Source organism: Pavona decussata, unplaced genomic scaffold, assembly GCF_977016875.1.
Source record: "Pavona decussata unplaced genomic scaffold, jaPavDecu1.1 SCAFFOLD_133, whole genome shotgun sequence".
NCBI classification, from domain to species: domain Eukaryota; kingdom Metazoa; phylum Cnidaria; class Anthozoa; order Scleractinia; family Agariciidae; genus Pavona; species Pavona decussata.
The window spans coordinates 2,134,436-2,146,457 of NW_028145546.1; the positions used below are offsets into that span (position 1 = coordinate 2,134,436).

The 12,022-nt window shown below is 35.3% G+C and overlaps 1 protein-coding gene across 2 annotated transcripts in view; it reads right to left on the reverse strand.

The window, feature by feature from the left end:
• The window catches only part of LOC146468173 (peptidyl-glycine alpha-amidating monooxygenase A-like), a 28,157-nt gene that overhangs the window by 9,113 nt on the left and 7,022 nt on the right, over positions 1 to 12,022 (reverse strand). The window contains exons 3-9 of one of the 2 annotated variants that reach the window (XM_085125008.1): positions 9,285 to 9,387; positions 8,822 to 8,925; positions 8,412 to 8,495; positions 7,756 to 7,810; positions 6,613 to 6,680; positions 2,255 to 2,338; positions 59 to 135 (exon numbers count right to left, since the gene is read on the reverse strand). In XM_085125008.1, the coding sequence (XP_084981134.1) occupies positions 59 to 135; positions 2,255 to 2,338; positions 6,613 to 6,680; positions 7,756 to 7,810; positions 8,412 to 8,495; positions 8,822 to 8,925; positions 9,285 to 9,387 (575 nt within the window). Of the gene's footprint in view, positions 1 to 58; positions 136 to 2,254; positions 2,339 to 4,358; positions 4,424 to 6,612; positions 6,681 to 7,755; positions 7,811 to 8,411; positions 8,496 to 8,821; positions 8,926 to 9,284; positions 9,388 to 12,022 lie in introns of both variants that reach the window. The other variant, XM_085125009.1, reaches the window with a different exon arrangement.

A 12,022-nucleotide genomic window follows, 5' to 3' on the forward strand; every position in this document is an offset into this window, starting at 1 on the left:
TAAATTGGTGTAAGAATTTCATTTTTTAATTTCTTTTGTAACACAAAATTTGACGTACCTGAGGACGTTGAGGATCCCCTTTGCCTATAAGTGTCCAATTTCCATCACGTATCCTGTACCCAGTGATAACAGTGCCTAAAAACGGATTCAATGACAATACGTATGAGCTTGTAACGAGGGCAATCCAAAGAAACGGAAAAAAAATCCCAATGTCGATTTTACATTTTTTTTGTTTACTTGGGACGGTGCTTACTAATACCGAAGTATTTTTGTCCGGTTTATTACTATGCGGGAAAAGCAGATCTTAGCAAGGGCTATTGGAATCCAAAAAGAAGATTGGGGGTAACCATGCATTTTTCAGAGATAACTAAGCAATAACATCTCTAAAAAGCGCCAAAATATAAAGCAATGTAAGGGATTTTTTTTCCTAAATTGAAGCTTATTTATCTCTGAAAAATGAATGGTTACCCCCAATTTTCTTATGAGATACTAAAAGCATTTGCTAAGTTCTGCTTTCTCTGTATAGTTTTAAACCGCGCAAAAAATATTCCTGTATTAGTAGGCACCACCCACAGGAAACCCGAGTAACTCGAGATGCGCAGAACGTATGCGCAGTAACAATAGTAGGCACCGTCCTTAAGTTTGACAGTTCATTTGAGAAACTCATGCCCATTTTCCCCAGAATTTTAAACAAAAATAAAAAAGCAACCTAAAATTTGATATACCGGTACAACATTTATTCCCAAGCTCCTTAATCGGCCTTTTCCGAGTACTGTGAACCTCATTATGACAGCGAAGCTAAGTGCAAAGCTGTTCAAAATAAAAACTTTGCATCTAGCCTCGCTTTCATAATGAGGTTCAAAGCAACTCGGAAATGACCCATTGAAGGGCTTAGTGTATGGTTAACCGACCTAAAGGGCATTTTAGACTGTTCTCTGTTGTTTTAGCTCAGATTGACCGAATCTTTCACACGCGGCCTTCCCTTCTTCCTTCCGCTGCTTTGCGTTTCGTTTTGTGACAATAGAGAGATTTAGCTTCTCGTTTACGGCTAACACCAAACGGGAAACGTCAAGCCGCTGTTTGTTCTAAAATGCATAAACTTGTGTTTCTCGTACTCACTTCTCTCTTTTTCGTGTTTGCTCGATAGCTGTCGTCGACTGGGTGGAGATAAGCTTAAACCAAAAAAGCTTCATTGTTTTTCATCAAAGAGAAAATTTTAGCCTGGCGTTTGCCGTTTGCCGTAAACGCGATGCTAAATCTCTCTATAACAATGGACATTTTGCCCATAATCACGAATAGGGTTTTATTGCAAACGAAGCATAAAGAAACAGATAAAACATTGGTGTAACGTCTCCTTGAGGAATTGAAGGCCACACGGAAAAACTCCAGTGAATCTGAGCTAAAAACAACAAAAAACAATCTAAAATGCACTGTAGTCACTGCAGGTTGGTTATGCACCGAGTGTTTCAGTTGCTGTTGTTGTCTGATAAAATTAATGGTAGCAACTCTTGTTGTCTTCTATGAAATTAACTGTCTTTACCTTTTTAACCTTTTTTTTTAACTTTAATGAGATTAAAAAATCCATAATACACAAAACCATAGACCTATTCGGCTAACCCAATGTTGAACCCAATTCAGATCCCCCGGGGTTAAAGGGGAAGTATCATGGGGTTTTTTACCTCTTTTGTTAAAAATGGTGAAATAAGACCTTCACTTTGCTATAAAATAATTCTAGAACAACGGGAGGAGGGAAATCAACTCAATTCTTGACAGGAACAACTCGTACTTTGTTCTAGCGCATTTTGGATGTACAAAAATGCACAAACTTGAAAAACATTAGCCTAACATTTTTCAAGTTTCAATCCATTCCGACCTACTCTGTCTCTGACCAGAGGCACTGATCGACAGTTTTATTGCACTGGGGTGATAATTCATAACAAAACTGGACAATTAGTCTTTTGTTTCTGTTGTCAGACAAACATTTTCGGGTTTTGAAATGACATAAAATTTTCGTGATACTTCCTCTTTACCCGGGTCTTTAAGATTCTTTGTTTATTATAATGCATTTGCATTATAATGTAGCATTCACATTTAAACGATATGGAAATACTTAGAACAAAACATTTTATGCCCAAAGGATTTGAATTGGGTACAACATTGCGTTAGCCGAATAGGTCTATTGTTTTCTCTATTTCTGATCTCTTTGTAGTTCACATTGAGGCCAATAAAACACAAACAATAGAGAGTTTATTACCTAGAGTATGAGCATGGACTCTGAAGGCAAACGGGTGTAATACTGGGCCATTTGTATAATGACATCCCATGTCCAGATGCCAAGCTAGACAATGAAATAATACAAAAAATCACAAAAAGTGAAAAACAATGTGTTGTTAATTCACAAATGACTGTTCTTAACAATGATTAAATTATTTTACAACATACACGTTTTAAATCAAGGGATATCTAAAAAGACAGCTAATTCTGAAATCTTAATTGTTTCAAAAGAGAAAAACAAAGAAATGAAACTGTCTTGTGTATAACTTGCCAATATTCTCTAGATCACATTAAACCCCATCATTGCAGTTTCTATGACTTTGTGACAACAACATGCAATCTTTATTTGCCCAAACAAAATTTCTGCAGTCCTTCCACAAGGCACATTCAATTATGACCATTTGTATGTAACTTGCCTACTTTTGTAAGATCAGTTATCCAAACAGAGTTTGAGAAACAGACTTAAAGTGTGAATGACAGATTTTTTTTTTATTTGCTTGATCAAAGTTCGTCTAAGAAAATCAAAAAGAAAATTTCCTTATCAATTTTTCCTCCCTGTGTCTGAGATGTATTAAAAACGTGAAATTTTTTCCCAACATCGACACGTTAATAAGGTTATCATTATCATTATGACTATTATTATTATTATTATTATTATTATTAAAACATTGAAATAATGGTTCAGTGTACAGAATAACAATTTAATAATAATAATAATAATAATAATAATAATTATTATTATTATTATTATTATTCTGTACACCGAACCATTATTTCAATGTTTCTATCAATACAAAAATGTTTTAGCTATACAAAGTGACACTAGAAATAGTTGATGCTGCTCCTTTAAGGATTTAAGCCCCTAAGGAGAATACCTTAAATTAAAGGTACTAAGGGCTGGTGATACTCATTACAGTCCAGCTAGAAATACAATGTAGGATAGTTGAACATCACTGGTGCCACTTAACGACACTGAAAGCTCAGGAGCTTGTCTTGTGTGATCATCATGTCGACAGTAATAATAGTAATCAGTCTATTGTTAGTCCAACTTTGTCTCTTTGTCTTCTTGGCAGTTTGTTAGTTCTGCTGAGATGGTACATGTAAATATGTCTGTCAGCCAGTAAGGTGGAACGTGTTGGTAGCCATTGGCATCTATATAGATATGTTTTTTTTTCCAAATTATTGTACCCACTTTCAAGGATGTAAGTTTTCTGTAAGAGTTCACATTTACTCAAACCAAAGCCCAGTCAGGTCTTTGATAGTAATTTCTCCGGGCGTGCTTTCTATTTAACCAAATTTTCGGCATGGTACATGCAGATCAAGGATCTCCTCGTTTCCATTCCAATCATTCAGAACAGCAAATTAAATAACCACTCCATTTGCACAAAATTTCTATTTTCTATTTTGTTGTCTTCTAATGGCACATGTGTTTTTTGACCTACCAATGAGATTGTAAATGGAAAAAAAAAGGCCTTTCCATTTGACATAGAAATTTTCTGAAATTTTCAACCTGAAATTTTGGTTTAAATTGAAAGCACCCCTTGTCATTTCCTTATGATTAGTCAGTCACATTGCTTTCCCGATAATTTCAGTTTTACATCTGTGAGTCCAAGCCAGATCCTCAATTGTTTAATAATCATCGGCTGTTGACTACCAGGTGGATTAAGTCTGTAAATTGTAGTAATCTGCAAAGGCTGCTTTCTCTGTGACAGTTCATAATAAGTTTTTTTTGGTAGTATTATTAGTAATGTAGTTGTTTAAAACAACATTGTATATAAGTGAGATTTCCTCAAGATTATATAATAATGTTATTTTATTAGTATTATAGATATTATAGTATTGTATTAGTATTATAGATTACATAATGTATGTGTTCCCAATTAGCATACTCCTTTGATTATGCAAGGTGTATATGACACATTAATAAATCATTATCATTATCATTATCGTTATTATTATTATTATTATTATTATTATTATTATTATTATTATTATTATTATTATTATTATTATTATTATTATTATTATTGCATTTGGCAAAAGAACACTTTGAAAATGTGACAAATTCTTAAACACTTAATAACCTTCTTTCTTCTTTGGAATCATGCCCCCAGATGCTAAAAGAGTTATTGCGGCCATATGTCTAGTTCTGTTATAAGACAAAGAAAAAAAGTCAAATGACTAATTAATCAAATCCCAAAACCCTTAATAAGTAAAACATTCAATCCATTTTGCTAGAAATACAACTTACAACCCTTGAACCAAAACATCCACGAGGAAAAGGCAGAAAGAGCTAAGTCCAAAACAGGTCTTGGGGAAAATTAGTGTGAACTAATCAGCGAACTATTGTCTGTAGCCAACTATTGTCTGTAGCCAGCAAAATTACTGGCTGCCAGGACATTTTTAAACGTCTGCCCATTTTTTATCACAGGGACCTCATTTAAGGAGTAGAAAGCCATACACAGTACTAGTGGAGGGCTAACATTTCCATCTCAGTCATCAATAAAATAAATAACAATATTGAGGGCAGGTACCACCAAGTTAACTTGAGGTTAATTAGGTTGGCCCTCAAGAGCTGAATTGGAATTTGGAACTTGGTTTTTGTGGAGGGAGGAAAAGTGGAGAATTCAGAGGAAAACCTTCGCAACAGGGACGAGAACCAACAACAAACTCAAACCACTATGACGTCAACTCTGGGAATCAAACCCAGGCCACATTGGTGGGAGGCCAGTGCTCTCATCACTGTGCCAACCCTGCACCTCTCAATCAAGGCTGAGATGGCCAATGATGGCAATAAGACATTGAGACTTGTGCAAGTGAAAGTGCAAAGTTTGTTGCTGTGTGGCACTGTCCTAAGTCAATAACTTTAATTTGTCTCTCCACCGAGTCGACGCTTTAATTAATTAGCTTTAATTAATAAACTCACTGGGGGTGCATAAGGTTAACCTGTTTTTGCTTCATGAGTTGCTTACATTCATGACTAGTGTAGTCTATTCTTCACTGGTATGTATATCAAAGCTCAATAAGGAAAGTTCAAATAACTTAATTATTAGAGGAATATACTCCCCATAGAAATTAAACCCCAATATGTTAGCAGTTTTCTTTTCATAGTTCCTTCAGATCGCATAGGTAACGCTGCGCGCCCTATGTGGTTCTATTTTAGCATCCAAACGTTTATCAACTGCACATAATAATAAAAAAAAAACAACAATTAAAACATCTCTCTAACTACTCTCTCTCCCCCTCTGCTGATCCAAAATGCTGTTAGTATAACTATTTATCACTAAGTGCATTAGATGCTGACCAGCAAAACGTAACTCTACCTTCGTGTTCACATTACAATAATGCACTGTTAATTTTAAATCGTGTGCTTTAAGCTTACTATCCTTGCAAAAATTATTAATTTTATACTTTAAATAAAAGCAAGTAATATTATTTGTATTTAGCAAATTACAGTTGTGAAATATAAAACAACCAAAACATTAATACAGAACGATAAACTCTGTACATTACATAATATGGAGCATTAGCCAAATCTTAATAATAATAAAACTAACATTTTATTTGGCTCAGTTATTTTTCAACTACAGAAACATCATATAAGGTACCTTCATTGACAGTATCTTTTACCATTCATGAAACTAATAAAGAAAATGCAGTAGTAATTACTGATCCACTTTTTGGGACTGGTTTGTATTGGTTTTAAGTGTTTATTTATGCTTTATTAATCATTTCATTTTTGATTTATATAATTATGAGAATTTAGTCATCACATGTTTAGTACACGGTACAACCTTAAAAACTTGTAATTTAACGTTTTAAAAATAGCAAAGGCAAGTTATACACCAGACAGTGGAAGAGAATGTTAAATAATTATTTTTGTTTTAATGAACAATGATTTAAAAGAGCCTTTGTACACTTTAGCAATCTTAAAAAAAAATGAACATCAACCATAAACCAGGGCTCTATACTAACTTTCCAGCTCACTTGATTTGTTTTCATATGTTCTTTTTATTCTCTTTTCTTACTTTTTTTTCTTTTAGTTTCTGTTCTTTCTGATTGCTTTTGTGATTCACCTGAAATAATTTTCAGTTTGATTTCAATCTGGTACTCCAATGCCCTACAATTTTTTCTAGCCAACATGGCTGGTGAAGGCACAAGACCTTCTAGCCAAAGCTAGTCTTTGCCTAGTTGGCTATCATTAGTCTTGAGCCCTGAATTCACCGACATTAAATTTAAATTTATGAGAGATGCTTTGGTTTTATCCAGTTTATTAGAACAAAAAGAAAGAGTTTTTAGTTCTAAGTTAAAGGAAGCTATAATTTACAAAATTTCAACCTTTCTTTTTAGGTGGAATAATCGACCATCCATCTGCCAGAGTCTTGATTCCTGCCACATACTTCTGCCTGATAGAAAATTCCACCTAATGCTTAACGTTATCAGTTATACTGCAGTTTAATACAATGTTCTGTCAAAAAAATTCCTAACCTTGAATGCAAAAATTCAGGAAAATGCAAACTAAAATTATTTTGAACAAATTCATGGTCAAACAATAAGTTTATTATTTTGAGGGTCTTGTAACCTGAACCATCTTTCCACTGCAGCCAACTTTTGTGACCCAGCTCCCTAGGGTCATCGTTTTTAATAGATTTAAACTGTCACTCTGACTACTTGATTAATATAGCAAGTTGGTTATTCAAGGAAGGTTATCAACTCAAGATGTTTAATAAATTATTTAGTTATAAATTTAATTTAATTTTTAATTATTTATTTAACATTTGAGAAAAATACACACTATACTATTAAGAAATGTCAGTAATTTATTTAATATAATATTTAAATTTATTTCAATTTAATTTATGAAATTTAATATTATTATTTAACCCGGCCAATGAAGCAAACTTGAAGTCTTAGTTTCTTTGTTTCAGAGTGCCATTTTAAAAAACAATCATTTCTAATCAGCTGTTTGGCATATCCTGTACTTAGCAAGAACATCTAAAAAGTACAGTTTTTAAAGAGGAACCAGCTGCCTCACAGCAGCATGAGCCAATCAGAATTCACTAATGAACACATTGCTATTTGTATTTGAGACCTGTTAATGTACACAATGCATGACAGAAGTCTGTCAGTTGTCAAATAGTATTGTCCAGACTTCAACTTCCTTATGTGAGGTCTGACAACAAACAATATTAGAGCTAGGTTGCCCTCCTCTTAATGGGTCAGGAGAAAGACAGAAAGGGCTGCAGTTAGGTACAGCTGTTTGTGTGTGTCTGCTTGTGCTGATGAGATTTACTCAACAGAGAGTAAGCGTCTTGTTTACACAATAAAGTACAGTTAACTTCACATGTACACCTGCAGCACCTCAGCAATAAAACTTGAAAGAACCAGATGTTAAATTAATAATTTTTATTATTACATACTACATGTACTTCAATATAATGAATGTTTGTAAAAACAAAAAAGATGCAAATCAAAACTTACGGCACAAATGTTGTTTTAAGGTCTACTCCAGAGAAATCTTCTAGAGAAGGGTCGGCTGTAAAACAGATACATTGAAGAGGTCAGCGGGTGTGTATGCAGGTCTTTCCCTATGCACCCCAGTATCAACACATGTATTCTCCTTACAGCTTTCAAACATTTCTTATGGTACTATTGGGGAGAATTTGTTTCAACATCAAAACAATTCATCTTCAGTGATCACTTCCTTTATTCTTATTACCGACACATTTGATTGAGTTGTGATGTTGTAAGGAGTCAACTGACTATTGGGTTCAGTTTTCATGGTATTTTACCCTTAAAATCTCGTTTCTTAATATGTAATTCTGGCGCCGGTGTGTCCAAAGAGTGGATAACGTTATCCAGTGGATAAATCGCTATCCAGCGGATAAAATGCACCCCAATTAATACATTTTATTTGATAGAGAGCAATTATTAATCTGCTGGATAAAGTTATCCAGTTTTTGAACATCTTGTATGTGATTCAAAATGGTCTTCACAAACATTTCCCATAATTAAAAGTAACATACAATCCAGAAATAAGAGAGGTTTAAATTTTCTGGTTTGATTGTAAATTTATGCTATAAGATAATATCTATTATAATAAACACACAAAACAGATAAATAAGCAATCAGCTCACCAGTAAATTGATCAACTTTTCCATAGTGAACTTGTAGTACAAGATAACCAATTCCAGAATCACCTCCAACTTCAAAACCAACATCTAGAAATAACCAATATATATTATACTAATAGTCACATTTCTATTGATATATCATATACAGTGTATGCACAACTGTGATATACAGTCGGACCTCTATTAAGCAGCCACCTTTTAAGCGGCCACCCTCCATTAAGCGGCCACTTTCCAAAGTCCCGAATTATTATTTTGTTAGTAAAGTGCTGTATTCAATACCTCTATTCAACGTCCAACCTCTATTAAGCGGCCAGTTTTCAAAGTCCCCAGGGTGGCCGCTTAATAGAGGTCCGACTGTATAACCATCATTATTATTGGAAAGATTCAACTGAGATTTGTTCCATTGTACTTACCAGGGGGTAGCTTTAACTCTGGAGCATTTCTACCCCATGCATACAATATTTTTTCTCCTGCACCCTGGCGGCCACAAATGCCTTTTCCCATATCTCCACAGTTCCTGCAAAAGATTTATTCAATTTGATAAGAGTTGTATGACAAGACTGCTTATTAATAATTTTGCCCATGCATTCCCTTTTACTCTGTGATCACAGCATCGACATTTTGAGAGAAGTTTCATAGATATCTGATTTAAACTCAAAGAAACATATTAATAAAGATTTAAAAAATTACAATTTTTGCAACGAAATGTACAGCATTCTGGCAGTGGGCAAACATTTCTTTGCAAAACTCACAAAATTCAAACTTCTGCATTCCCTCAATTGTCTACTGCTGGAGCAGGTTTGGGTTTAGTATCACTTCAATTTCTAACTTAGAGCTTTCAACTGATGAAACAGTAGGCCAAAAGCTTGCACATACCAATATTCTCCTTCTTTAGCAAAAGCCATTTCAGCTGGAACTTGGCATCCAAACATTAACATATGATGCGCTGTATGCATCTCAGCAGAAGGCTTATAACCAACTAAAAAGAAAACCATAAAATATTTTAATACTTCAATAGTTGTATTCAACGTATGAAGAATGCACTTCTAATATGGATTGGAGTCAAGATTGTATGGGACAACATTGATTGGTCAATGGATGAATCTTGGGACATGCATCTGACATCCCCCACAATTTTGTTTTGCAAGTGCAGTTGCATCACAAAGGAAATAAAGCCTGGGATCGAGATCATCGAACGTACTCCCTAATCTTTGATTATTACTAGTACCAGACATGATTTAGTCACATTAAGATGTTTTCATCAGCCTACAGAATATGTAAGTGCACTTATAGTGGCTAGACACGGTCTTACTTTCAGTCGGAAAGTTTGCTTAATTCATCACCTTCGCTTTCGTCATGGCTGACTGCAGTTTTGCAGCCAAGGGTAGTCACCTAATTAGGGTTCACTAATTCTGAGGTCCAATTCTAGAATTTCTCTGATTTAATGTTAAATTCCTTGACTTTTCCCTGACCTTGAAAAATTCCATTTTCTCCTGACCATTTTTTGGATATGGCAGCGTTCTTGTGTCTGCTTATGTAATAATGATTGGGGGGGAGGGGAGAGGGTACCTTTTACTACCAATCCCCTCTTATTCCTTGCCAGCTCTGCATCTTACAGCTTTTGCTATTACAAAATTTAATATTTCATCTTGTTCTCACTATTATAGAAATGTTCCAGTCTATCACCCCCACCCTCCCCCCTCCTCCTCTCCCTCACCTCTGCCCTTCCCATGCCAAATAAAACACGACTTACTTTGGGCTTGTATTTGGAGTGGGCTTATTAATGGCAGAAAGTTTGCATTTCAAAAAGAACAAGACGCTGTGGGAGCGTTTACTTGGGCGCCATTGTATTAGGAGTATCTGAGCATGCACGTTAGTTCAGTCTTTGGTGACTGGTGAACGATAAAAGGTTCGCTGAGAGTCTAAGGCATCATATTTGCGATAAACGTGATGTAGTTCGACCGAAAATGTCACGCAAACAAAATAAAACATTACTCTCTTTAATACTAAACATGTCGGATTTTGTAACCATGAGGTACATCTAAGATAATGATGGATTTTGGCGACAAAGGAGTATTTGCGGTTCCAGTGGTAATGACGAATTTTGATGACAGAGGGGTATTTGTGCGAATACCTTTCCACCCTGATACCCTTTTTTTCTGGGCTTTCTATGAGAGATGTTCCAGCTTTTTCACTGGTAAGAACACACGATCGCAAAATGTCACGCAGAAAGGCAATATGACACACGTGCAAAAAGACATGCGTTCTATATGGGACACGTGCGGATAAGACAAACCTCACTGAACATCCGATTTACAGAAAGTTAACGAACCTATTTCATGATCACTGGAATAGGACAGAACTTTAATGACAAAATCAAAGCGCTCTGTGAGTGACCAACGAATGAACTATTTCAAATTATGTCTACAGTTATTTGTTTATTAAACACAAAAAAGAAAATAAACTTCACTCGCACTGGAAGGTAACGCAAAGGTCAAAGTGTACGTTCATTCTTTTAGTGGTTTTGCGTGATTGGACAAATGGACAAAATATCATGACACAAAAGAGAGTGTTTCCAGGATTTAAAAGGGCTTTAAATGAAAGAAGCTGGGTTTATAAAGTGGAAAGACACTGCAGCTCCCATGGCGATTGAATAACAAGCAGAAACCGCCCAGTTTTCCTTCCAAGAACTGCTGAAAATATTTTCTTTCTGAATGCCGCGTCGCCGGATGAAACTTGATACACGTGAACGATTTTGGTTGCCTAGCACGTGACCAATTTCTTCCCGGTGTTTTCAGCATGGCAATTCCTTTCTGCACCCAAACGACGGCTTCTTTCAACGTTTTGTAACATCGAAAGGGGCTTTCAGTTTTGCTAAAGCCCGGGTGCTAAAGTTGCTATTTTGGCTTTATCCAACGTAAAAATAAAAATGCGTTTAGCGTTGCGGTACTCAGTTGTTATGGTATGAATATGCAAATTTTCAGCGTTTAAGTTTGTTCCAATAAATCGATCTTATCGCTAACACTCGACTCCGAAGGAAAGATTTTTTTTTTCAGATTCTACGTTTAGCATGTCAATTAGGCGTGCCCGTGCGTTCACCTTTTTCCCTGTTTTCCCGTGAGGATCACATTTTGGTTTTATCCAAGTGAACGTAAATAAAGAAATTAATTCGTCAAGCGTTGATTGCCATTTTGCATTAGCAAACTTTCAGTGTTTACATTTGTTCTGGTGAATAGATCTTATCGCTCACACTGGACCCCGAATGAAATTTATTTTCGAAGCTTTAGTTTTAGTTTCCTACTTTACCCTAAGCCTTTCACCCACGGAATAGTCTTGAATCTTTAAAGTTAATTGAACGTTTTCTTTTTTTATATTGCGGCCAGAGAAATGAAATGTTTTGCTCGGCTGTATGTAAATTCAGTGTTTACGGCCTGATCTTATCGATTACGTTTGACACCGAATGGGGATTTATCGAGAAGAGCCAAAAGAGCGTCTGAGGTTTTAAAATTGAAGTCGAACTTTTGGAAAATATCCGTCCTGAAAGGAAAGTTGCCCCTTACTTTCGTTCAATGGAAGGAGTTAGCAGACAACACACATACTAGCTGTTTTCTTTT